This window comes from Phalacrocorax carbo, chromosome 26 (genome assembly GCF_963921805.1).
Source record: "Phalacrocorax carbo chromosome 26, bPhaCar2.1, whole genome shotgun sequence".
NCBI classification, from domain to species: domain Eukaryota; kingdom Metazoa; phylum Chordata; class Aves; order Suliformes; family Phalacrocoracidae; genus Phalacrocorax; species Phalacrocorax carbo.
Window position 1 is genome coordinate 2,214,132 of NC_087538.1, and position 26,742 is coordinate 2,240,873.

Below are 26,742 nucleotides of genomic sequence, written 5' to 3' on the forward strand. Positions count from 1 at the left end.
CTTTGAATCTGACTTTCATGTACTACATGTCAGTCAACGGTGACATCCCAGAACACTGACTTGGCTGGATGTGATTCTGCTCAAACATGTAATTTCTCAACTTGTTCTTTTTTATTTATTTTCTGGAGCTTTTTAATGCAAAACTCACTCTCTGACTCGTGCCGCCTTGCTTGACTTGACTCCAGTGTCTTGGGCTTTTTCCCGTGTTGTTTATCCTGTCAGTACCCCTGCGTGCCTTTTTGTTGGTGATCTCGTAGGCATCAGAAAAGCAAAGGATTCTGCTTTTGCTCTGCTGTGAGATCCAAACCTGTCCTGAGTGCCCTTTTGTTAAGGAAAAGAGCCGCAGGAGGTGGACGGGAGATTATTCACGGCAAAGGGATGAAAGTTCTGTCAATCTCAAAAATGTCGATGGCTGTCAGGAGCCTCTTTTTGCATTTTCTTCTCTATTCACAGTGAAGAATGCGAGACCTCGCGGCTCAGGTAACGAGCAGCCTGCTGCAGTTTCCCGAGGTGACCATTCAGGCTCTTGGGGAAGATGAGCTCACCCGAGGGTCTGTGCTGCGCGGGCGGTTTTCCAGAGGTGAGCCTTTTCCTCGAAATTGGGTCTTGCTGTGAAGTTGTTACTGCCTGGAGGTGACCTGAGGCACGGGGTCACAGCATCAGCTGTGTCAGGTTGGTGCTGCTCAGGTGCGTCAGGTTTTGAGAGAACAGAAAGGATGAACTATGACAAAATGATGAAAAATGTTAACATTAAAACATTAGTAGAGTTAAACTTTGAAAGGACAACAGCCTGCGCCAGTCTTGAGCTATTAAAATAACACGGGCAAGTCAGTGAGCCCTCCTCAACTTCTAATGGAATGAAAGGCAGTTTTCAAAAAAGTCCTGGTGTGGTTTTGGGCTGTATTTATTGGTACCATCATAACATCCCGTGCAGAACTAGTTCTCCCACAGTGTTAGAGAGGCAGCCTCCCCTGCTTTTTCTTTCCTAGCCTGACTAAAAACAGAAGGAAGAGGAAAGCCCTGTTAGGCGCTGCAGCCAGGTTTGCAGAGCATTTAATGGGACGCAGAGGAGTGTCCCGGGAGAGCTGCTGAGAGCGGCTGAGCAGATGAGGTAGCTGACTTTGTCGGTGATCTGAAGGTAGAGCCGGGGGCCTGCCTGGGTGTCCGGGCTTCTGCTGAGACCATGTAGAATCTCTCTGTGTGACTGTAAGTGCAGTAGTTGAGTTAATACTCCCTTTGTGTTGGAAGTAGTTCAGTGAAACTAAATGTGCTAACTTCTCTCTGTGATCAGCGCGTGTAAAAGTTGAAATTGGCTCCCGCAGTGCCCATTTTGAGGTAATTCCTTGTTGAAGTCCAAATCCCTGCCCAAAGTAGGCGTGTGTCGAGCAAAGTTAGTAAACTAGAAAAGAATTGGCTGAGATTTTGCCATATTTGAATTATGCTTTAGGAGTTGTATTCTCATATGTATTTAGATGATTTCTAGCAAAACCAAGCTGAATATGGTATAAAGACTAGAGACCAATCTATTGTAATCTTTATCCCAAACAAGCAGAATTCTTCAGTGCAGGAATGCCAAGTCCAAATGCAAAATAATAAGGTGGTTCATTTTACGATGCATTGGTTGAGGATTCAGTGGGTGATTTTCAATAATCGACCCGAATTCGGTAAGCCTCTCTTGCTCTGTGAGGTACTTCTGTTGAAGCAAAGGGGCAGTGATTGTGATTTTCCCGTTGTTTTCAACCCTCTCCTGGGAGTTTGCTTTAGCCAGCCTTTTCTCTTCTTCCAGGGAGAGATGGGCTGGCCTGGCTGGCGTGTGGCCCTCAGCTGGAGGTCGTGAGCGCTGTGACGGGAGAGCGGCTCTCTGCACACCGTTTCAGTGGAGCCCGTGAGCAGCCTCCCACCATCCGCGTGGTGAAGGAGGTTTCCTGGCAGACGGGAACGGGGCTGCTGGTTGGCTTGAGAGAAGCAGAGGGAAGTGTTCTCTGCCTGTACGACCTTGGAACATCGAGCGTGGTTACAGCAGTAGTTCTGCCAGGAAGGGTAGGTGCTTTTTAATGGGGGAAACGTTGTCAGGTGCTGCATAACGCTGTTTCAGGAGCAGCTTTGGAGCGTCTCTTTGCTAGGACGTCCATTTTCTCTATTGTGTCATCATCCTGTCACTGCAGAGTGTCCAGTCGAGAGCACCTTGATGTGAAATTATGGGGTTAACGGTACCGTTATCCTTTGAGTTTGCTGAGAGAGTCAAACAAGTTTTCTGGTTTTACAGTAGAGCACGTAGTTACCTCATTCTCCACTTTGACAAAAAGGCCTTGAAAACTACCTTTTTTTTTTAGCCAGAGTGACAAAGAACTCGTCCTCACCCTGCCTTTCAAGTGTTGGTAACATACATGTCCTGAATGGTTCATTATGTCAGAAATACTGTCTTTAAAACATCTCAGACTTCCATGGCTGTGCTGTAGCTGACTTCGGCACATTCCCAGGAGTCTCGGACTAGCAAGCAGGTGACTTCAGAGCAAAGCACATTTTTCTGTTGACTTAGGATGGGAAAAAACAGGCTTCACTGCGTTACCTGGCAGGTGGTTACAGACTGACTTTCAGCCTGAAGCCCTTGAACCTCTGCTTATTGCATATGGTGCTTGTGCCGGTGGGATACTCTGGTGTAACGTTGCTAATTTTCCCTGCCTTCTCTAACCCATAAACTCAAATGACGTCCTTTCCCCTCGGCTCCTTATCTGAGTGTAGACAAGAGTCACCTTAAGGTAATGGAACATCAAGGTTCCCTCTGTCTTTACCACCTTAGAATCTGCGACAGATAAATACTTCCGTATTACTCAGCTTTCCAGAGCGTGGTTTGGTTTGACTTGCTAGAATCCAGGCGGGGTTTGTTTGTCTGTAGCGCTACAGTGTGATTGCTGACAGTGAGCATTTGTGCGGTGGTGATTTCTAACGAGCTGAGCTGGGTTGGTGCTCCGCTGTGTGGGTTTGCCGATCGTCCTGATAAATCTCAGCGTTTGAGATGGAAAGGCAAGCTGTGTGCTGGCATAGACGTGCAGTCATTCAGACTTGTAAAAGCAAATCTGAATTGAAAACATTAACGGTATTAAATTGGTTTATAAGGGTTGCATGTTTCAGAGCTCTGGAATGGTATTTTCCCCACTCTTCCTGGTTTGTGTGAGGCAGAAGGGCAGCATGCAGAGTCAGGGAGCTGAGACAGGATTTCTGCGTTCGTTCCCAGAAGGAGCTGGCAGCAGTGTAGGAGAGTGTGCAAAGCCCAGCAACAGCCTAAGCATCTGTGTGTTATCTCAACAGGTTTTTTTCCATGCTAATTTCAAAGCACAGCACTATACCAGCTAGAGTGAAGAACATTAACTCTATCCCAGCTGAAACCATGACAGAAACAATATAAAGTTGTCTCAAATACTGCGGGCACTTCTAGGAGTAGAATTCTTGTGGCCCAGGGGAAAGGTAAATTCTGTAGCAGATTGCCAGGCAGCGCAGTCACAGCAAGTGCTTGACACGGGAGAGGAGAGAACTTTGGGGCTTCGAGGTTTGGTCAATTTTTCCCCACCTCTGGGGAGAAAAACCCAATATATTAAAAAAAAGGACTCCTTGTGGTGCTCACTGCTCTGTTCCGTTGTCGTGTAACAGGTTGCTGTTGATGTAAAGCTCCCTGGTGTCACTGTGTGACATTATGCAAGGAGGCTGAAGGGCAGCCCGTGTTCTTTTGTTGTGGAGCCTTAGTGCAGGAGCCCTCACGTGCTGGTGTCTCTGCTGGAGCCGTCAGGGCTGTCCCGGGAGGGGCTGCAGGTGCGGAAAGGTCTGTCTTCATCAGGGCCTTGTACTAAAGCTGCTGGCAGGCGGCTCCGCGTGTTACAGAGCAGCGTGCGCTTCTCCTCAGCCGGAGCTGGCTTTTGGCGAACCAGCTGCTGGGCTTTTTGCCGCTGTTTCGGCACTGAAAACTTTTCTGCTTTCCCTGGTTGCTCTGTTGATTCTAAATGAGGACTGGTGTAGCTTTCCCTGAGCTGGTATCTCCCTTCCGCTCTCAGTAACAAGACTCCCTTGCCGTGGCAGCGGTGTGTCTCCCCTGCAACTTGGCCGCTGCCGCGTCTGACTGAGAGCCGAGATTTGCCCTAGTACCTGTTTGGCAAAGAAGGCGTGGGCTGTATCCCAGTGCTGACGGGCTGGGGGCCGTGGGAGAGCGAGAGTGAGTTTGGCCTTTCTTACTCCAGTCCCTTAAATACGGTCAAGTTTCTTGCATTTAACGCATTTTCTGTGTTGTCTTTGAGTTAATGGTTTCTAAGTAGAAAATGGAACTTGGTAAGCTGTGATAATAGACTGCACCATTGCAGTTGGAGTGAGCTCAGCGAAATCCCTGCAGGAAACCCCGTAAACGGAAGGCAGTAACGGATGTTTGTACAGGACATTTTTGGGGGTTGGTTGGTTTGTTTGTTTTGTCTGGATATAATTGGGATCAATGCTGTGTTTTTAAGTCTGAGAACCCTGTATTTACTTTCTTGCTTCTGATGGGCTGATTCTGGCTTCACTTTTGAGTGATTTCTATTTAGCTTGTCAAAGAGCTTAAATACTAACTTGTAGTTTTCCTGTAGGTAACTGCTGTAGAGCCCATAACTAACCCCGGAGGAGCCAGCGCGAGGCCTTGGCACCTGCACCGGGCTCTGCAAGGGTTTTGTGGCGTGGCAGCGGTGGCGACAGATGTTGGTCATCTGCTTGTGGTGGACCTTGGTTTGGATGATCTCTCTTGCAGTCAGAGGGAGAATGAACCGTCGGGTGAGCTTGCGGTTTCTAAACTTGAACGGAAAAGTAAGAAAACTTGTGTCTTTTAAATCAACAACACGCATCCCACTTTGAAGCTACTGCTGTGCAGACGTTTATGGCTGCTGATGACAGGTGGCGGTTTGACATCGTCTGGCCCTGAAAGGATTAAAAATGGGAGTGGCTTCATACTCCTCCTAAGGTTACAAATACCCCCTCCCACCAGGGTCCCTCTGTCACGGTGATTCTCACCAGTGAGGGGTAGGAATCTGACCATCCGAGGCGGTGCAGCTGCCTGACAGGAAGGTGTGTCGGACGTGCCCTGTTTCCTGGGAATGTTCTTCTGCTTCTGTTCATTGACTTGGGGCAAAGTTGAGGCTTGTTTTTTAAAGTAAATATGCCTTACCAAAATCCCTGCATTTGACCAAACGGAACCTGTACTTGGTGTACTCGGATTGCATACGCTGTTTTTGCTCTTACAAGAGTGGCCTCGGGAGCTGGTGTCACTTCAAGTAGCTTCACCATGAGGCCCAAACTGCTGATGTGCAGAGCCCAGGAAGAATTTGTCTATGGAGGTTTCGCTTTCACCTGGTTTTGAAATAGGAGCGAGGATACCTGTCCAGTCAGAGAGTTCCTATGTGCTCTGAATGCGTACAAAATGGGAAGAGCAGACAAAGTATTGCATCAATGGGTATTTTGCCGGGGACGGTAGCATTAGTTTATACATGTTGTCACGTCAGTGTTTCAAATGCAACCTGAATGGCATAACGCATTCCTTTATTGTGTGGTTTTGTGCGTGTAGCTCTAGTAGTTGTCACCAGAATTGCTGCTGGAGTTCCACTAAGAAGAGAAATGGTGACCGGGGAAGGGAGACATCTCTGCCTTCAGTTACAGTGTCCTTCAGGAACAGCAATATCGACCCTGTGCTACATCAGCAGAAGCAACCAGCTCGCCGTGGGTTTTTCCGACGGCTCCCTGTCACTGTGGAATATGAAAACTCTGCAGTGGGAGTAAGTCGGCCTTTGCACTTGGTCACGCCTGGAGGTGCAGGGCTCTCAAGGCTCTGCTTGAGGAGGAAGTCTGTTAATTTAAAGAGCCCTTTTTCAGGGAGGGAAATGTGGAGTGTAATCTTGGCCTGTTTAGGAATCCCCTTCTGAAGTAACCATTGAGCCATACCTGGATTCAGTGGGCCGCCTTCTGCCCAGCGGGCTGGGATTGTTCTCCTTATTGTGCCCGTGGGCTGAGGAACTGCGGAAAGCTCCCTTCTCTGGGTTCTGTCAAGCAGTCAGGGTGTGAGAGAGCTGCTTTCCATAAGGCAGTTTGTTCCACCAGCAGTATTCAGTGACAGCAGGAGTTGTGTGTGTTTCAATGAAAGAGATTGTAGACATTATTTCTCAGAAGCAGCTCCTGCAATGAGGGCACCCATTGAAAGGCTGAAGTATGTTAATGATGGGATTGTGGTGATCATATTCTTCAAAGCGTCCCGGTTGAAAGGAGTGAGACATGAAGGATCAAGAGCTGATCTGTGGCTGAAAAGACATTCTCTCCCACATTTCAGCCTCGACCAAAAGAGGGGACTGACCCATGCCAAGGCAGCGATGCATGGGAATGAAAGTCTGCTTGGAACACTTGGAGGGGGAATAAGGGTCATGTCAAGGGATAAGCAACAGAGAAATGAGGGAGATGATTTCAGCTCTGCCAAAGAGCAATCCCCCCTGGAATATCTGACCCAGTTCAGATCGGGATTCACTTAAGCAAATCTGCAGTGACTCACCGGGAACTATTGGCGGCATGAATAGAGAGTGGAGGGATAGTGAGGTGGCCAGAATAGATTGTGAAGGTGCAAAGAAGGTTGAGAAGTCTGGAGGAGAAAGGCTTTAGATAGTCCAAGTAAAGAAACAAGACACTACTGGTGTTTGGCGCTGTTTTCAGCTTGTGCAGAAGAGAGGCTGCATTTTCAGTTCAATATTGAAGCAGGCGACAAGAGTAGGAAGAATCTTTTGCCTGGCAGCTGAAGGAATCTTTCATGTTCCTGCTCCGCAGGCAGAGGAGGAGATAAAGCCAGGTTATTGCCCGTGCTGGACAGTAATTTCCTCACCTCGTGGCTGTTGCATCAAAAGCAGTCGCTCCCGTGACTCCCTTGTTTGAGACGGGAGTGTGACCTTCTGTGCCTTGAGGAGAAGCACGTCAGGGGCTCTTTGCTCAGAAGATGCTTCTCCCCTTCTACAAACAGGCAGGGCCACCAGGCTCACCTGCTTTCTGTTTTTGTTAACCCTGCAGGCACCACTGTCAGCTTGAAGGAGGAAGGATTCCTGTCTGCGCCGTTACTTTTCAAGAGCCTGAGCACGATCCTCGCAACTGCTGCTACTTGTGGGCTGTTCAGTCGACGCAAGAAAGGTGAATAAAAGCTTACTATCGGCCACTGATTTTTTTTTTTTTTTGAGTATTTGTTCACCTAGAGTTGACCCACGTGTATTTGTTTTGTTGAATTAGCCGTGCAGGAGATTCTCTCCGGTATGGAAGGGGCTGACGGTGCGATTTGTACAGGATGTAACAGGGATGGAGAGGGACCTACTAGTTCCTCCCTGCTGAAAGGCAGCAAAGCGACAGTGGCTCTATTTCTGTGCTGGCATTCTTCAATGGCTTCCTTTGTTTCCTGATGACTGCTTCATGATTTGCCTGATATTCACACCGTGGTATGAAAATACCATGGAGCGCAGTGGAGGCTGCAGCTCCAGAGCACTAACGGTGCGGATCCACCAGCCTGCTGCCCCTAAAGGAGGAGGTGACAGCATGGCCGGTTCCCTGGTGCCAGCCTGAGCCTTGGTGAGCCAGCTCAGCTCGGCTGGCAGGGAAGGTGCTCAGCAGCCAAGTCGGTGGTTTCCTGCTGGGCTAATGACTGAAAGGAGGGTGTGGAAGGTGCCGTGTGTGCAGGGGAGGGACTGGAGCTTTGGTGGGAAGGGAAGGGGAGAAAGATCTGCCCCTCTCGGCATCAGCAAGCTATTTACTCAGCTCGGCTGCTCATGGAGTGGCAATCTTTTTCAGTTTGACTGTAAAGCAGTTTTGATTGCGAGCTCTTCAATGCCAAGAACTGTTCCCAACCATTTTTACTCCATAGAACATCTTGAAGCTTCCAGATTGTATGGGTAGCCTTTGCCCCAGAAGCTGTTAGTGTCCATATTTCCTCCTTTGTGGTTTAGCAGCTAAATGTGACCAATTCTTAGGTTTTGGGAAGGGCTGTTTTTCTTTTCAGTGAGACAGTGCTATTCAGGAAACCTCAGCCTAGACCTAAGGAAAGGGTAACGAGGACTATAAAGCAGCTTTGTAACCAAATGTCATCATTTGTACCTTTTCCAGTGAAGGCGATGCCGTGAGTTTACATCTGTTGCAGTTAGCGTTCGCAGACAGGAGGCGCTCGGCTTCAGGACAAGCCATGTACGAGGTAAGACGTGCACGTCCGTGAAAGGATGGAAAGAGTCCTTTTCCCTAAGGGAGTATCAGTGAAGTGGGCAGGGGGAATATTGACCATGACAATTCAGAGATGACTTAAAAAGAAAGAATCTTTTGCTGAGTCTTCCCGGGCACGGCCTTTGTCCATACTTTTTGAAAAGAAGTCGTACAATTTCATACCGCCGTGTCGTGTGTTCCAGCCAGGGCCGTCTGCAAAGAGCCCGTATAAATTCAGTTCCTGAAGAGGCAGCAGCTTTTACAAAGAAAATGATTCTTCATTTAAACACCAAGTGAATGGCCTGTAGGAAGAGAAGACAGGGCTTTGAGTAGCTCTGTTTAACCAAACTGCAGAGTTGAATAAGGTTCTGTCTGTCTCCCTTCCTTAAAACACGGGCGTACAGCTTTATTCTGTTCCGGTCTTCAGGTTTAAATTCTTGTTTTCCCTTTGAGCTCTGTCAGCAGGACTTCACATGACGCTCACCTGCAGGGTCTCTTCGGTGCTGGTCCTGAAACTTCGTAGCTCTAAAGAGAACTCTTTCTACTTTTTGGCTGCGTTACCTACGAACTCTGCTCTTGAAGCCAGCAAAATACGCAAATACAGTAAAGAGTGGTCTGATTTGGTCAAAAAAGTATATGTAAATTTTGAGAAGTGGCTCCAAAGAGGTTGTGTTTAAAATAGAGGTGAACTAGCCTTACCTCTCTGTTATCTAACAGATAGAAGACGCGTTTTTAGAACGTATAGTTTTATTCAGTGTTACGCCTGAAACCCTTGCAAAATCTTTTTGATGGGAAAGTAATCTTAATTCAGAGCATGTCTTTCCTGTTGAGGTGCGGTAGGAGAGGATCTGTGCTCTACAGCCTTGATATTTATTAGTAGTATTTCCTAGAATGGTTAAGAGAAAGCTTGCCTGTTCTCAGAGTAGGTGAGTTAAATGTAACATATCAGGTCATACGAGAATGGATTGTCTCATGCCAGTTCCTTCTAGAGCTGTGAAACTTTAGGAAACTTGGGTAGAATGAGGTACAAGCAATTTTTTTATTTTCTGGTAGGTTTTTGGAGATTTTTAGCTGCTTAGCTTTTGGTTTTGTTTGGTTGGTTTTTAATTGTAGAGCTGCTCTTTGTCCACAATCCACACACCCAAGTGTTGTAGGGTAGAGCATTTGACCAAGTGCTGTATTTGGAAAGACAGTATTTCAGTCAATGCTTGCTTAGCAAATGGTGGTCTCAGAGGTTCCACACAATCCTGCTGGAGTTTCTGTAGGTCTCAAAGTAGTTGGCTGACTCTGTAGGAATTCGTGCCCCTACACGCCTTGCCCACGTGCATGCCATGTCCGCTGGGTTGTTTTGCTGTTGGCTGCACTTGGTGAAGGCAGGGAGGCATATTTCACCCTTTAGTCCCTGAGGAGGTGAGAGGAGGAGCTGGCAGGAGCTGACGTGGTTTGAGAGAAGAGTGTGACTCAGTAAGACGTTCTCATGGCTACTCCCGAGGGATGGGCTTTCACTCTAGCGGTGTGTGCCTATAGATAATGCCTCGCAAGAGAGCTTTGGCTGCTGGAAGGCCGTGACTCCTCTAACTTCATCAGTTCTGTGATCAAGTCATGGAGCAAAGCGCTTTGCATGCCTATGTATGGCATTATTTCAGATCTCTCTTTCTAGATAAATACGTAGGTTTGTGAAGAAACCGGGATGGTGCAAGGAATTCTGCAAAACACATTTAGAACCAGTAATGCGAGGGAAATGCTCAGTTCTGAAAATGTGCAAAGCTTTTACGACCAAACTTACCCGTTACGGTTTGACACTCAGTTCTCTTGCTTGTCAGCTGTAGTTTCTCTTTGCCATCAGATTAAGCGCCTGGGAGAGATACAGTACAATATGCAGGTTCTATTAGACATAGACATTCTTTCCTACTGAGGTATAATGTCTGCTTTTCTCTCAGAATGACCTTTCTCTCGCCTGTGATTTTTTCCGCAGGGTTTGGCATCCTGTGTTGAAAAGTACAGTTTGGATCTGACGGGTGGAGCCTTTCCCTTGAGAGGGCAGGGCAGCAAGGCCAAGTTACTCAGCTGTCAGGCTGTAGAAATCTTTCCCAACTGCATTGACAGAGAAGGCAGCGTTGATGAAGGTTTGTTCCTGATGCCCGTGTTTGGTTGTTCTAAACTAAATGGCTTTGGCATCCAAGCAGTGAATGCTGTTCCATACCCACAGCCTGAAAGTCTTCAGTATCTGTATAGACTAACTTCTTGGGCTTATTTCAAAGGAAAAACTGGGTGCTTAGGTTCTGTGGGACTTGTTAAAATAAACCCTATTTTTCCCTTCAATGCTTGCTGACATGCTGTAGCGATGTATGGTGGGGTCACCTCTATAACGCCTGTCAGTCATTTTATTCCTCCAGCTCTCGTCTTTGAACAGTAGGATCATCCCCTCCATTGCTTAGGAATGTTCCCTCAACTTTCTTTTTTCCCCTCTTCCAACCTATGCCTGCACCTGCATCCAGCTGGCGGCCGGTCACGAGTGCTGTTCCCCAGGGCTCGGTCCTGGGGCCAGGTCTGTTTGATACCTTCCCCAAGCACCTGGATGAGCCGGCAGTGTGCCCGCGTGGCCAGGAAGGCCACCAGCATCCTGGCTTGTATGAGAGATAGTGTGGCCAGCAGGAGTAGGGCAGTGATCGTCCCCCCCTACTCGGCAGTGGTGAGGCTGCACCTCGAATCCTGTGTTCAGTTTTGGGCCCCTCACTACGAGAAAGATACTGAGGTGCTGAGTGTGTCCAAAGAAGGGCAGCGAAGCTGGTGAAGGGTCTAGAGCACAAGGTTTAGTTGGGATCTTAGGGAAAATTTCTTCACAGAAAGGGTTGCGAAGCAGTGGAACAGGCTGCCCAGGGAAGTGGTGGCGTCACCATCCCTGGAGGGAGTTAAAAGACGTGCAGACGTGGTGCTTTGGGACAGGGTTTAGTGGTGGGCTTGGCAGTATGAGGTTTACAGTTGGGCTCGATGGTCTTAAGGGCCTTTTCCAACCTAAATGATTCTACGAGTCTATGATCTGCCTGTGCACTTTGCCCTCTCTGTGTCTAATAGGTTCCTACACCTACAAGCTCTTAAAGCAATAGCTTCTGGCTTCCCTTGTCCGGATCGACAGTTAAAACTCCTCTGGTGTCTTTCATTACCTTGCAATAATGAGATGTGCATCTCTGGGTTTGCACATCCAGTGATGCTCTGAGCACATCTCTGAGCCGGCTGCAGTGATAACTTTCACAGCCTTTTGTTTGGGTGTGTGAATGCCCTTCCCTCTCTTCTTACTGGCCTTAACTTATGTCTGCTGTTACAAAGACGACACTGGCGTGACTTTCTAGGCTATTTGTGTTTATTAGCTTTGTCTTAGTCCTGAAGAGGCAGCTTCCACCTCTTTTGGGGTGCCATCCTCTAACAACAGCGTGTCAAAATCTAATGAAAACTCCTTTGGATTTTCTCCACCTGTGGCATGATTCTGAGGAGAGGGCCTTCTAAAACCTTGTCAAAAACAACCAACAGGCGCACCCACCAAAAAACCCAAACCCAAACCAACAAAAAAGGCCCTTTCGGTCCCCTTTTCATGAAGTCTGAGGCATGGAAAAATGCTTGTCATTTCTCTGATGGCTCCTCATTAGCTTTTATCCAGAAACTATTCAAGTTGTAGGCCCACATGAGCTTCTGTTGGATGTGGGTTGAGGTTAGAAAGGAAGCTGGCTTCTGATTTATGAAACTACTTGACATCTTCAAAGGCAGTTTCAGCGGCTCACACAAGTGAAAGGGCACAGAAGTTCACGATGACACACAGTAAAGCGTGGGAGGCTCCCTGAGCAGCCCTGATGAACTCAGCAGAGAACAGAGACCCATTTTGCCAAATGACCTGTCTCCTGGTTCCCTGCTCTGTCAGGGTAAAGGATGCACCCCCCACTTTGCTCACATCTGGAGAATGCCTTCTCCCCAGAGACGACAGACCATGCCACTTCTTGAGAGAACCCGAGTGTAACATGGTCAATGTTTGATGTTAAACTCTTTGTTCCAACCTCCTGTTTGTTGGGGTTGGGTTTTGGTGTTTGTTTTGTGTGATAATTGTGTTCTTTCATTCTGACTGTGCTGGAAAGGAGCTATTCGTAACACCCGTAATCGAGTCGAATCTGGAAATTAATAATGCCAGCTGAGTGATCAAGTGTATACGACAAGAATTTGTATGCTTTCTAAAAGCAGCAATGTATGTTTTCCTAGGGTGGTGGGTTGTTTTTTGGTTTTTGTTTTTTTCTAACCATCTTGATGCACTCTTACTGTATGGGAGACTTGATTACCTGACAATTGTGTATTGGGTTTGTCTTAGGACGGATACAGGTTGAACTCGCAAAGGGGGGCAGCATGACTGAAACCTATCACAGAGGTGATGCTATGGTGTACATTTTTAAAATTCTTCTTAGTCAAGTGTTGTGTTTCATGAGTGACGTAACAGAATGAAGCCAAACTAGAAAGTGATGTTTTGAAAATGTCAGATAGATTGTATTTTCTCCCAATAAGAAACAATGTCTTGTCTTTTCCAGTCATATCTCCTGACACCAGTGTCTCCGTCTTCAGCTGGCAAGTGAACACACGCGGCCAGGGAAAACCATCTACTTATTTGGGTGTATTTGACTTTGACTGCTGGTATGAGGCTCAAAAGCCAGGCTCACTAAGGTAGGTTTTTATGAAGCTGGTTTCAGTATCCCTCCCCATAATTCACTGGAAACTCGGCGTTTAGCTTCTGCACTTGTTTTCTTTCAGGCCAGAAGAATCCCTTCAGGACTGCCCCTATTTTGCACTGTGGTCACTGGACGCTGTGACAAGCACGACTGCTCCAAACCTCCTTCTGGATGTTGTGGTGCAGGAGCGCAGCCTAAGCTGGAGAGTTCCTCCTTCTTACCCACAACCTGAGCTGTGTTTTCATCCAAGCACCTATAATTTTGGTAGGTATTACACGGCTTTGAGTAGTGATAAGCTTAAACCGAGCTCAAATGCCATTTATTGGTTCTCCTGGTCACTGTTTGTCACGCAAAAACCCAACCAAACCGAAACACCCCAACCCCGCACCCACCCAACTGTGATGACGTTGTACTGACCAAGTGTGTGCTGTTGTGACACCTGCCTGACAGGCGGCTGGGTCTGGGGGTTGGGTGCTTCTGTAACGCAGCCCGTGAGGTGGTGCTGGTGATCAAATGAAAGGACTCTGGGCTGAAGCTCAAAGCGCAGCACCTCGATAGCCCCGGAGGTAAAATTTCTACACTCAGCCATTATTTTTCTAAAAAAGGCTGTAAGTGATGTCATGAGGAAAACGGGTACTCAGTTGTACCTTTCCAGAGGTTGCTGTGACAAAAATGCAAACTGGTGCTACCATCATGGTGAGAGTATGGAATGTTGTCCAACGTTCGTTGTCTCTGCAGATGGCACGTGCCTGCTGAGCTCTGGAGTTGTTCATGTGACGTGCAGCGGCTTCCAGAAGGAGGTGAGCTTTTACTGTGTCTTTATGGAGAATGTCAAGAGATGGACCTTTCCTAAGCTTTCCATGGCGCTGCTTTCGGTGTCAGGGACCATTTAATGCTCCTCCTGCCCATCCACACGCGTAACTGCAATTGTACCCTGCCAGTTTTATCAAATGTAATGTTTGAGGTCCCCTCTTGGGAGTATAGACCCACTGTTGCCTCCCGTTGAAGCACGATCAGGGACTGAATGTCTAGAAAGGAAGAGAGCGCTGCTCTAGGAGCAGGAAGAGAAAGTCGGGGAAAGGTGTTCCTTCTCTCTCATCAATGAGTGCAACTGCCTGCGTGGTCCTGAGTTCGGGTTTTGATCCCTGATGAGCTGGGAAAAGAGGACAGAATGGAGAAAAGGAAGCATCGTTCCCTCAGAGCAACCTTCAGGCAGAGGAGCACTTGGTAGGAAGGGGAGAGCAGTCTTTCCCTGCCCTCATCTTCCTCTCTACTGGATTCCTCACCAGATCTGTGGGGGTGCGTTGGGGCAAAGAGCCCTTGTGCACAGTGTGGTAGCTAACATGAACGTCTTGGCAGGTTGGCCTGGCCCATAGGCTGTTTCTTTTGCAAGCCTGATGTAGGCTCTTCCATTCAGATTGGGTGATCTGATGTCAGCTCCACGTTGGAAATAATTGGGAAATGCAGAAATTTGTCATACCCTTTGCTGAATTGAGACTAGATCATTCAGAGGCTTGTTAGGGATTTGAGCAGGAATTGCTTGTGAATGTGAGTAAGACAAATCTCAGAATTAGGGGCAAGAAGCTTGGTTTGGGGTTTTGTTTGCCACCGTAAGTCGTACTCGGTGTGTTTCCTTGTCTGAGACTGGTTTTCAGAAAAAGATGGAAATCTGATGTGTGTATTTGAACGTGTAGAAATGGCTTTGAATGTGATGATTTTATTTAGAAGGGAAAGATACTTGTGAATGTGCTTAAAAAGCCAAAGAAAGAAGCAAACAAAAAGCAAAAGCCCTAAAAAGGACAATTTGATGAGGGCTCAGTCTTGGGCCCCTCGGGACAAGAAGGACATAGAGTTGCCGGTGCGTGTCCAGAGAAGGGCAACAAAGCTGGGGAAGGGTCTGGAGAACAGGTCTCATGAGGAGAGGTTGAGGGACCTGGGGTTGTTTGGCCTGGAGGAGAGGAGGCTGAGGGGAGACCTTATCGCTCCCTGCAGCTGCCTGACAGGAGGCTGTTGTGAGGTGGGGGTTGGTCTCTTCTCCCAGGTCACTAGCGATAGAACGAGAGGAAACGGCTTCAAGCTGCATCAGGGGAGGTTTAGGTTGGATATTAGGGAAAATGCCTTCACTGCAAGAGTGGTCAGGCCTTGGAAGAGGCTGCCCAGAGAGGTGGGGGACTCACCATCCCTGGAGGTATTGAAAAGACATGTAGACATGGCATTTGAGGCCTGATTTAGGAGACATGGTAGTGTTGGGTTGACAGTTGCACTCATTGATCCTGGAGGGCTTTTCCAACCTTAAGGGTTCTATGATTCTATGTTTCTATGTTCATTTCACCTGGAAGAAGTACCAGAACACCAGCTGCACTAAGCTACTCCTTAACAGTGCACGTCTGTGCCTGCCTGTGCTTTGCCCTTCTGAAGGATCGCCACAGCATTAGAACACAGTGTTTGAAGCGCCTAAAACTGAAACCTATTAGAACATCAATGTTTCACTTCTTTTCTGTCATTTTGGGAAATGACAACTTAATGTTTGGGGTGTCGTAACTGCTTCATGTCTTCATAGCCTGGAAAGCTGCTTGATCTTGGCTTCACTGCTTCCATGCAAACGTTGCAGAGTTCTGTTTGTTCTGTCCCCTTCGCGCATTCCTGATGGCAAACTTCTCTGCACCCCATGTGCCATGGGTATAAGCAGGGCACGTTGCTGGGAATAGTTAATTGGAACGCAGTAAATTGAGAGGATAATGCAGAGGCATGCAAATAAAGATTAGAATTAGCCTTTGGGAAGTTGATGTGTCAGGGGAAAAATTCCATGTGCTCCTCACAGCAACAAGCAGCCCAGCCTGTGATGCCTGAGTGAGTGTAGGGTTAGAAACAAGCACTTACTGTTGGTGGTTTGGATGTTGACAGCAGGTGGGATTCTCCTTTGATTTCGCCTGTTACTTTTAGGAGGAGCAGTTAGACGCGGTCTTGTCAGCTGCTGCCCAGACAGGTTCTGTAGGGCTTCTGACTGGCTGCATTAAGCTTTGGACATCTAAAGGTAAGACTTGTTATGTTTTTTTTATGTTGCATGGTTTCTTCGTTTGGAATTCTTGATTCATTTCTTTTTTGTTCTCTCTTTTTAAAGAGCAGCCAAGTTCTGCTGCTAATTTACAGTTTGCCCTTGACTGGACATGGAGCAGAGTGATCTATACACAACACGAATTTGATGACATATGTGAGTACTAGTGCAGCCATGCTGCAAACCTAGAATCAGTCTTTCCAGTTGAGCTCATTCAGTGATCTGCTGGTAGATGGTCTTGCCCGCAGATCTGGAAGTGCACTTTGAAACTCTGCAATGGCTCTGTAGGCTAACGATTTCATACCTGTTCTTGAAAAGGTGTTGCGCTGTTTGACGGCTCCTGCAGCTCCACTGACCCGCAGAGGTTACAGGCTCTGCAGCACCGCCAGTTGCTTTTGAGCAACCTTAGCACAGTCTTGAACTGTTTTCTAACAGAGGCACAAGAGCTCGCCGGAGAAGGTTTGTCACAGTATTTCTAACTCTCTGGTATGTCTTATGAAGATTTGGAACGATGCTGGGGCTGTAATTGTGGAAAGAGGAGCTTCTGTTGGTTTTGCTGATTGGCAGAAAGTCAAATGTAGCGGGGAGAAGGGGCTTAAATGGAGGGGTTGGGGCTGCCACTTACCGCGCGTTGAGTTCAGGGCAAGAGTTTGTTGGGGAGCTGGTGCGAGTGGGTGGGGAGGCTGCGGTCAGCAAGGAGCTGTGCAAGCACCCGGCTTGAAATTACAGCAACGGGATGTGGCACTGTGACAAATACTCCCTTTGATTGTCAGCTAGCAGTGCGTGATTGCATGCAAATATTGGATTGGAAATTACTAAAATCAGAGAGGAAGCCTAAATAAGTAACATGTAAAGTGAGTTGCCTGAGTTTCTGTAGCTGTTTCTATTAGAACTTGTTCCTGGCATATTGAGGAGAAAAGAGAAAATCCCTTTGCTAGAGTAAACGTCTCTGCTACGTGAAGAACAGGTGCCTTATCCATGAGTGGATTTAGTAGTTCCAACTTCACTTTTTTTTATTAAACCTTTAGTGAATCTTCTTCTTTGTAAGGGTTGCTTGTGATTGTGGGCTTTTACTTCAGAGAAGGACGTGATACGGAGTGAAAAATGCACAGGCAAAGATTTCTACCGTGTTATTTTTCTACTTTCTCTTTAGTGCAATGAGGGGAGCTTTATAAAAAACAAAAGAAATTGCACACCAACAGTCCTCTTAAGCTTCTTTTCATGTTTTGCAGACTTGACAAATAAGCTGGCGGTGACCAGCCTCGCAGCTTTGTATGCACGAGTGGTCCTCTGGTTCTGTGGGTCCCGCCTCCTGCCCGAGGGCTCAGGTAAGCCTAAACTGTCACGCGTCTGTAGCAGTCAGTGCTTCCTATGAACACCTGCTTCCCCATGGTTTTGTCAAGGCTTCATCAATACCAAGTCGTGCCCGTTCAGTGACAGCAGATGCTGAAGTTCTGCTGCTGAAATTGAGATTTCACTGTTTTTTCAACTGCGTCGTGTAGAATGATGGAAGCAGTTTCTTTCCGGGGTGTTTCTCAGAAACAGCAATAAGCCTCTGAGGGAGGGAGTTGCTCGTGCCCACAGCTTGAAATCTTTGGATTGTAAACAAGTAACTCCTAAAGCACCAACACGGGAATGCTTGATTTTACAGTAAAAGCCTGACGTGCGTGTTTTGAACTTTTTACGGATTGTTTGAGGAAAAAATACACCTTGGAAATAGTTCATCATTTGGATGGGTTATAAATCCTATTGTCAGCCTTAACTGTCTTACGCATGTTCACATGACATGTCGTGGTTCAGCCTCAGCTGGCAACTGAACACCACGCAGCCGCTCGCTCACCCCCCCCCCACCCCTGTGGGATGCGGAAGAGAATTGGACGAGCAAAAGAACTTGTGGGTTGAGATAAGCACAGTTTAATAACTACAATAGAATGATGATGATAAATGATTGTGATAATAATGACAGTAATGTTAATATAATAAAAGGGGGAAGGAAGGAAAGGGAAAACAGGGAACAAAAATGCAGAAACACGAACGATACAACCGCTCACCACCCGCCGACCGACGCTGCCCGTCCCCGAGCCGCGATTGCTCCCTCCCTCTCCCGGCCAGCCCCTCCCAGGTAACATACTGGGCATGACGTTACATGATATGGAATATCCCTTTGGTCAGTTTGAATCCACTCTCTTAGCTGTGCCCCCTCCCCTCCCGGCTTCTTGTGCACCCAGCAGAGCATGGGAGGCTAGACATGTCCTTGACTAGTATCAGCGCTGCCCAGCAACAGCCTAAACATCTGTGTGTTATCTCAACAGGTTTTTTTCCATGCTAATTTCAAAGCATAGCACTATACCAGCTAGAGTGAAGAAAATTAACTCTATCCCAGCTGAAACCATGACAAAAAACCCATTCCCTTTGAGAACTGGGGGTTTTTTTTTAGAGTGAACTTCAGCTGACACTACATGTTCTGGATGCTACATCACCTGTAAGCTTGAAATGGCACTTAGGACAAGGAGGAATTGAGTCCTGTGTCGTAGGTCTCTTTTAGCAAAGGCAGAAGGAGGCTGGGCTTCTTTCAAAGCCGGAGGCTTGGCTGTGCTTTTGATGCTTAGCTTGTGTGTTCTTCTGTCTTTTTAGTCAAAAACTGTAGGTTGAAAATGGGATATGACTTCTTTAACTTACTTCTTATTTATTGCCTGTAGGTGATGAGATGCGTTTCTCTAGACCTTTCTACAATTATCCTCTGATTCGGAGCTACTACGCTGGTCATCGACAGCAACTGGAGCGTTTATCAAGGTAGGACGTGCAGGAAAGCTCTAGAGCAGTTCCACTGCAAATTCAGAAGCGGCAGCGAGTGGCTTTTCCATCAGCAGCTGTATTTGCTACGCTTCATGCATTTGCTGGCAACACTCTTGACTGGAGTGATGCGTGTGTCCTGCTGAACAGAGAGGTTCCTTTCCCGTGTTGAAATGTTGATATATACCTCTGCTTAGTGCCCTTTGTTGGTACCATCATTGTTTTGACGTGCACGTAATTCATTGGCAATTCTGTGTCATTTGTTACCACTGGAAAAGGTCGTGTGGTGAGGACAGGATCCGTCACGGCCAGGTCAGCAAGGCACGGCCTTTGCAGAGCAATTGTTCTGGGCACAGAAGAAAGCGTGTTTTAGGAAAAAAATAAAACAAAACAAAAACCAAAGCAAAAATAATCTCTCTCAATGACCAGTGATAGATGGCGATAAGGGGATTGGCCCAAATCTCCCACTCCCAAGCACTGCGGTGTCGTTGAAGGAGATGGGCAGAGTCACATGCAGCTGGCACGGCCAGCGCTCTCCTGGCGACTGGATAAAAGCCCCTTCCTCACGGGAACTCCCTTTCCTGGGCTGGCTCACGAGCATAATGGTGATGTGCCTTGGGTTAGGTGAGAACAGATTTTTCTTTGGCAACTGTTCTGTAACCTAAAGAAAGTCCTCAAGTAGCCGTGGCTGTGGCACCGTGAGCAAGGTGCAGCAGGAGGAGTCCAGGTGGAAGCTGCTCTATGTCAGGCGCTGGCTTTCAAGCTCCTCTTCCTGCGCGTCCTTCTCAGGTAACTCTCGTACAGGCTCACGGGCTCCTTAGAAGCACCACCTCCAGCGTGCTGCTTCTGCTCGTCCTCCTCGGGAAATGAAAGGCTGGCGTCGCAGCCCGCAGGAGCCTGCGATGGGCTTCTGAGGAATGCAGTGTTTCACAGGCCAGCCCTCCGTCACTGTGATGGCACGTGCAGAGGCGCAAACGTGCTGCTTCAGGGGATACCAGAATTCAGCTGCGGGCTCAGCTTTCTGACCGTGACTGTTTTTCAGTAACAGAAGCGAGGTGCTGAGACCAAAGCCTGACATTGCCGTGCTGTGGTCTCACCGCTGTGCGTGGGAACACTCCCGCTGGGGGCGTGAGGTTTGGGGTAGCTTTGCTCACACTGCCCTTGTATTACAAGTAATGCGGCACAAAAGAAAAACTGAAAACTAAAAGGTCGCTGCAACTTTCCCCTTAATAAGGGAGCTTTTTGGCTTCCTATTTGGAGCTCCTTTAATAATTCACTAGGATCTAATGAGCACCTTTCACCTGACTCCGAAATTTCTTTCCAGTCTACTTCAAGTCATGATCATGCCTTTGTCTGTTTGTTCCTTTCCTGGAGTCGTGGGAGCTTTAGCTGGTTTTGTTTTGGCTGGAGGAAATCTGTGACACCGAGAGGCTGGAATTAGTGTTTTCCTCTGTCAAATCCTCGCTACGTTTTGTTCCAGAGGCAAATGGGACTCTGACTGCCTGATGATCGATGGGGTGGTTTCCCAGTTGGGAGACCAAGTTGAGGAGATGTGGCAGAGAGAGGAAGGAGGAACTGGGAAATACCCACCTCCTAGTTTACAGGTGAGTGTTGTGTTCCCTGAAAACAACCACCACCACCACCACAAACCCCAGCCCCAGCCCAGCCCTCCCCCAAAGCCAATGATTTCTCAAAGAGAGGACTTTTAAAAAGCTTCTACCTTTTCATTCCAGGCACTGCTGGAGCTCTATTTGCTAGAAGGCGTTGAAGAAAGCCACAAACATGCAATCGTATCCCTTGGAGTTATTTCTGTCACACCTCCAGTATACGCGCATCAGGGGTCTGAAATGTCTGTCACCTACGCGTTCGATGCATTTTCTAATTTGTGCTTCAAACGCACTGCGGATGAACACGTGTAGTTAAGAATTAAGTCGCAGACAGAAGCATTGTTTGATTTCTTTGTACTGTGGATTGTTTAGGAATTTTTAAAATGTTTTGTTGCAAAGTCTTTTCTGATGTGAGAAAACAGGTTTACTAAGCAATGTTAAAGGTAGAAAGCTCCCCTAGATTGTCTCAAAATGTAAACTGTTTTTCATTTTTGAAGCACCCACAGCTGTAGCAAACAGCTGCTTCCTCGAGCGATGCACTAGAATGTGCTGCTTCAGAGCAAAAGGATTTCTGACAGCGGTGTACCAGGACCTGATGTTGCTGAAATCATCCATTTTCCAGCACAGCTAAGAGGGCTTGCTTTTGTGCTGTTACAAGTGCGGGCACACAGAATAATAGAGAGAGAGAAGGGAAAAGTCGTTGGGCAGAAACTGAACTTTTAAGCTGCCGAAATACACTGTGTTTCTTTGGTTATGTGTTGTCTGACCCGAGAGGGGAGCCTAGAGAGCAGGGGCTTTAAAGCTGTTGCACCCCGGAGCTCTCTGATGAGAATAGACCCCCCAAAACAGCTGTCAGAAAGAGAAAGTGACACTGCCAATGAGTGATCCACATACTGGTTTAAATCCAGTTTTAATCATGCAGAGCTAAGCTGTGCTGTAAGGACACCCTAATTTCAGTTGTTTCATATATGCTGGAAAGGAGGGAAGAAACCAGCTGTAGAATTTGTTTGCTTTAATAATCAAGCATTGGCCGTTCTCGTGTTTTGAATGTCCAGCTGGTGGCTCCAGTGACTAAAGAGGGAGCCTGTGTTTCCAACGGAACTGTTTAAATATCGAAAGGCAACCTTTCCGAATGCCTTAGAGAAATCAGAGAGTCTGTCTTTCTGGTTATTTATTCAGAATGCAATTTTGTTGTTAGGGCCTGACTATCTTCAGGTTGCAACAGAATAAAATGGCAAGACTAATACATGAGTATTTTCTGCGTCCTACCACTATGATATTCTTATTTCCTTTTATTATCTATTAATATTCTATTAACAATAGTAATAATGTTATTTCATGTGATAAATTGTTGGTCTTGCAAATCTATTAGCCTTAATTAGATACTTGATATCAGACAATTTACTTGCTGCTAGACATCACGCATCCCTTTCCGAACAAAACAGAACCTTCCGTCAACTCCTTCGCAGCTGCCTTTGCCATCCCTTCGGGCCTTGTTAAGCTTATTCGAGGTTTTTGGCTTCTAGACCACAAGGACTATGAAGTAAGTATGTGACAGTTTAGTTGGGCACACATTGCAATACAATGCTATGATCTATCAAATGATGTAAAAACCCTGGTGCTTAGCTGATACCAGGTGATAAAACATGGGAAGCTTCTTTTTTGTAATGCTGCTTCAGCAGCACCTTCAGCAATACGTGATGGTCTGCAGTTTGGTTTTAATTACGTTGAGAGGAAATGGATTAAGACAATGAAGAAGTCAGCGTTAATGCTTGACGTGTGACTTGCCAAAGCCATCTGTTCAGGTTGTTCTCAGCAGAGCAGTCGAGCACTTTCTCAAAAGCAGTGGTTTGGGGACTTTAACTATTCAAACTGCCATCCTGGCAGCAAGACTTGAGACAGAAGACCGCAAAAGTGACTTTTCAATCTAATTCATGTTCCCTCTGATGCTGAAGGTTGTTCTTTGCCCGTCACAATGTTAATATAACCTGTTTGCCTGGGAGAATGACTTGTCTTTACGAGAGGTGATGTTTGCCTACGGAGATTTGGTTATCCTGGCCAGGTGTGAATCACTCCTGTCAAAGGACTCCCTTTGTTCTGTACGGCTCACGGAATATCTTTTTTCTGCAGACACTTCAGCATTTATATTTACCTGTCCGGTACCAAGCCCTTCATTAGTCACCATCTAAGTTTATTCAACAGAGATTCACCCTCACTGAAGACACTTTTGAATCGTTTTGTTGTGCGCGTGTGTGTCTCTATATCTTAAGAAACCTGATCTCTACCTTCTGCAGAGCTCCCTGGCCCTGCTGCTTGAACCAACTGCAACCAAACCTGTGTCGTGGCAAGACGTGCGAATTCTTCAGTCCCTCATGTGCCAAGGAGAGCATAGGCGAGCCCTCAGATACATGCAGGTGATGAAGCTCTCGGCCTCCAGCTGTAGCGAAGTGCGGCTTTTCCTCACTGTGCTGTTGTCCAATAGGTAAAGAAATATCTGCCACCATTTTGGCACTCAAATACTGTGAGAGGTGGAGAACAAACACTAGAAATCACAATCCCCTACACTTCCTTTGAACTTTGAGCACAATATCTGGGGGGCATCTTTTTGGTGATACCATTAATATGCCTTTACGTCTCACAAAATTAACTACAGGTGCATGGTGGAGGCTTGGGCTCTGCTGCAGGAGCACACCACTCAGTTAAAGGAGGAAGAGCTATTAAAAGACATGTATGACATCTGTCGGGAGATGGGACTAGTGGAAGACTTCCTGAGGCTGCCTTTCACAGACTCTGAACAAGTAAGTGTGGGCAAGAGGAAAATCTGAACCCCCTCTTTGCCAAGAGAAGAGGCAGGGTCATCATATATGTTTTCAAATGTGTTATTTCTCATAGAAGTGTTTGGAGAAATTTTTACGGACTCATGAGATTCTTTTAGTCCGGCACCTGCAGCGTGCCAACTGTACGGCAGCCCCACAGCTGAACCAGGCGATGAACGTTCATCTCATGGTAAGCGTAAAAGTTCTGCCAAGTGTGCAAGGTTCTCTTAGGGGTTACTAACTAGATTTAACAGTGCTCAATAAGAATCCTGCTTTCTTTATCACACCCTTCTTTGAAATACTTGCAATAAGCATCTGCACCTTTCGTTACAGCTGAACCTAAAAGTTGAACAAAAAATTTCACTTCTCCAAAGCGACCCTGTGAAGTTGGAAATTCTGTGTTCCAGGCTGTTGTTGGCTCCACGTCAAATAGTTTGTTTGTGTCTGAGGATTAAATAAGTGTCGTGGTTTAGCCGGCAGCTCAGCCCCACACAGTCGCTCGCTCACTGCCCCACTGTTAGATGGGGGAGAGAATCAGAAGGGTAACGCTCGTGGGGTGGGATAAGAACAGTTTAATAATTAAAATTAAAAGAAACAACAGTAGAAATGCAATGTAAAGGAGAACAACGAGAGGCGCAAAGCCCCGGGGGAGGGGGGAAGGGAGGGGAGAGGGGGAACGAACCGCCGAAACAAACCACACGCGCCGCAGCCGCCCACCGACCCGATGCCGCGCCGCCTCTGCGCTGCCACTGCCTGCCCTCAATATACTGCTCATAGTGTCACATGGTATGGAATGAACGTGCCATTGGCCAGTCGGGGTCAGCCGCCCCACCATGGCCCCGCCCCTCCCAGCCCCGCCCCCCCGCCACGCGGCAGAGCGCGGGAAGCCGGAAAGGCAGCCGCCCCCCACAGTGAGGAGAATTAACCCCTTCTCATCCAAAACCAGCACAATAAGTATCTTTCCTGTCAGCCACTCTTACCATTCAGATATTCAGGGACGTACGTTACGTAGGGTTCGGATGATTGGAAGTTGTTTGGGTCACTGTGGAAGGAAGAGTGTGTTGTATGTCATCTTCTGTATCTCACACGCAGCTCTGGGTGCCAACCCACAGGCAACATTTGCATCATGGGTTGTTCTTTTTATTATTTCCTCAAGTTATAGCGTGAGGTCTGCAATTCCACAGCTTTCGTTTTACCACTTTTTGGACAGAAATTCTTACCTAACTTCTGAGTCTCAACATACGCAGTTCAAATTCTGTGTTATGGGAACTTCTGTTGTGGTTCTGTGATCCATCTGCTGCTTTCCAGAACCATAGTTTCCCAGGGAAGCAAACTTGTGGGGTGGTTCTGGAAGGTTGAGGTCCTGCGTTTGAAAGCTTTCATCCCGGGGGAAGGGGTGTGTAGGCAGCTTTCTCTTCCTCATTTTAATCCTCACTTCCTCTTGTCCAACGTAACCCGCCGCTGCCCTGGAGATTCAGTCACCTGGGGCAGTGGCGTTTCAGGAAAAACAAGGGAAAGGCACTATTTTGTCAGCCATGTGAAGCTTGTGGGTGCTGACAAGCGTGTCAGAATGAGGTTCTGCAGGGTGCCGGCATGGTTTTAACTTAAAGTTGTAGGTTCTGCTATTATTCTAGTCTTCCTTCCGCTTGGCTAAAAATTCCGGGTGAAGCTGGTGTGTGCTGATGGGCAGAACTGGCTGCCGCTCTGTGCAGGGGGTGTATTTTACTGCACCTGTAGAGGAAACATATTCCCTAATTCGAAATAGCACCGACAGCTCCGTGCTATGAACTTCTTGTAACATTTAACTTCTTGCTTTACGCTTCTCGTTCATCAGAACGACTGTGCTCCTCGCTGGAGACAGAGAGCAGTTGCCAGAAATTCTCTCTCAGCCCAGCACGGCAAGACCCTTCCTAGAGGTCAGAGGCAGCTGGCTGTAGAGAGAGCCAAGCCTTACCATCTGCCTTCGTCCGGACCAAGAGAAGGTAATTTTTAGGGGGGGAATATAACGCACAACTCACCATCGCTTTGATTGCACAAGGCTGATCGTTTTTCCCTCGTGCTTTACAGCTGCAAGACCAAAGCCAATCTCGACAGTAACAAAACCAGCTAATGCAGGACATGTGGATCCAAGGGCACCTTTCAGCAGTCGTGTGTTGGCCAAAGTTAGAGAGTTATGGGTAGGAAACGAGCAGAAACCCAGTTGAGAGAGAGTTTTTCTGTTATGATAATGTTTGCTATGCAAAATACATGTGTTTATATTATGGTAAATGTGTTCAGAGAATTTAAGATGGCTAAAACTAAAACCCTGATTACCATCAAGCTATTGGTGTACACATCTTGCTAGACTTGATTGTGTGATCAAATAGTGATCTCTTCCCACTTGCTGACACATTTCTGCTTTGTTTCTGCCTCTTTTACTTAAAAATAGGCAGAACGATAAAGAGCAGGAAAGAGGCCAGTAGCTGTCAGATGAGTTTCCTACAGGTGGTGTGGCCAAATCAACCCCAGTTCTGGTATATTTGGCCGTGAGGGCAATGAAGGTCAGTTACTGCCCTTCTCTGCTGTCCTTTTGCCATGAGAAAAGACCAAGACCTTGGGCAGATCGTACTATAAGGACATGCCCGGCGTGCAAATAAGGCCGCAGATAACTAAGTAGTTTAATCCCCCATCAGAACCCCTTCTCATGGAAGATGACTCTCAGGGTTGTCAGCGCACTCCATTTATTTGCTGCAATTCATCCCTTCCCATGTAACCAACCATAAATAGCTTCTGGTGGGGAAGAAGCAAGCTCCAGGCAGAAGCCAGCCCATAGCCTCTTGTGAGTTGTTAGGCAATGCTTGTAACCTCTTAGCCTAGGCCAGTCGGAAAATGCTAGGAAATAATAGAATTTCTCGTAGTAAGTTTGCATTTGTTTCTTATGTTGTTGGTACTTTTGTCTTCTGTGCAAAACTTGCAGGTTTCCATCGCAGGAATGCTGTTCTCACCAAAGCAGTCACGATAATGAGTGCCTTTGAGATGCTCGGAGAGAAATGTTCTGCGGTTCCTTCTGAATTACAGCTGTTCCTCAAATAAAAAGCGTTTTCCAATGCACTGAGCTGTGTGGGTGACCCATACGTGAGGCAGAGGGAAAAATGCAGGTGACGGTGCCTGATGTGCCTGTTGGTTCAGGTCACTCACTCCTGGGCCGTGCATCACCCGGCGTGGTTCAAGAGCAGGCTCACCCCACAGCAGCCATCGGTGTGGTGTGCCTTGTGTTGAACTTGGTTTAAACCCAGACTAGACCATGAGTTATTAGCGAAAGCCTGATTGCTGGTAGTTTGACGCTGCAATTGTAATGTTAATGGACAGAGAGAGAAGGATGCAGGAGGGAGGTGTGTGACAGGCTCAGGGAAGAGCCCATGAGCGACGATCGGGTATGGTGCGAACAGAGGCTGGGTGCCCGTTGTGCGCCAAGAGCTCTTCAAAGCCCCCCGCACTCGGGAGAACCACAAGCAGTGCCAGGTGGGATTAGCAGAAAGTGATGCTACATGGAGTAAATGGGTGGCACT

General features: G+C 47.3%; 1 protein-coding gene across 1 annotated transcript; it reads left to right on the forward strand.

Annotated features, from left to right (window-relative positions):
• Window positions 1–351: 351 nt before the first annotated feature.
• LOC135317477 (protein ELYS-like) lies at window positions 352–25,398 on the forward strand. Its single transcript, XM_064473771.1, has 24 exons — window positions 352–580; window positions 1,787–2,040; window positions 4,608–4,788; window positions 5,576–5,783; window positions 7,054–7,170; window positions 8,131–8,215; window positions 10,196–10,346; window positions 12,786–12,918; window positions 13,006–13,187; window positions 13,662–13,801; window positions 15,867–15,957; window positions 16,045–16,134; window positions 16,297–16,437; window positions 16,520–16,528; window positions 17,211–17,306; window positions 18,678–18,771; window positions 20,252–20,375; window positions 20,505–20,561; window positions 21,775–21,921; window positions 22,673–22,860; window positions 23,032–23,176; window positions 23,271–23,384; window positions 25,029–25,170; window positions 25,262–25,398. Exons 1-24 carry the CDS (start codon window positions 460–462, stop codon window positions 25,396–25,398), a joined length of 3,147 nt encoding a protein of 1,048 aa, XP_064329841.1. The 5' UTR covers window positions 352–459.
• Window positions 25,399–26,742: the final 1,344 nt, after the last annotated feature.

Bases quoted from the DNA above. Each gene is read 5' to 3' on its own strand.
- LOC135317477 (XM_064473771.1), top strand. From the start codon at position 460: ATGCGAGACCTCGCGGCTCAGGTAACGAGCAGCCTGCTGCAGTTTCCC. The intron at 4,789-5,575 runs GTGAGCTTGCGG...TTGTGCGTGTAG, and splicing joins GAGGGAGAATGAACCGTCGG to CTCTAGTAGTTGTCACCAGA. The intron at 15,958-16,044 runs GTAAGACTTGTT...CTCTTTTTAAAG, and splicing joins TAAGCTTTGGACATCTAAAG to AGCAGCCAAGTTCTGCTGCT.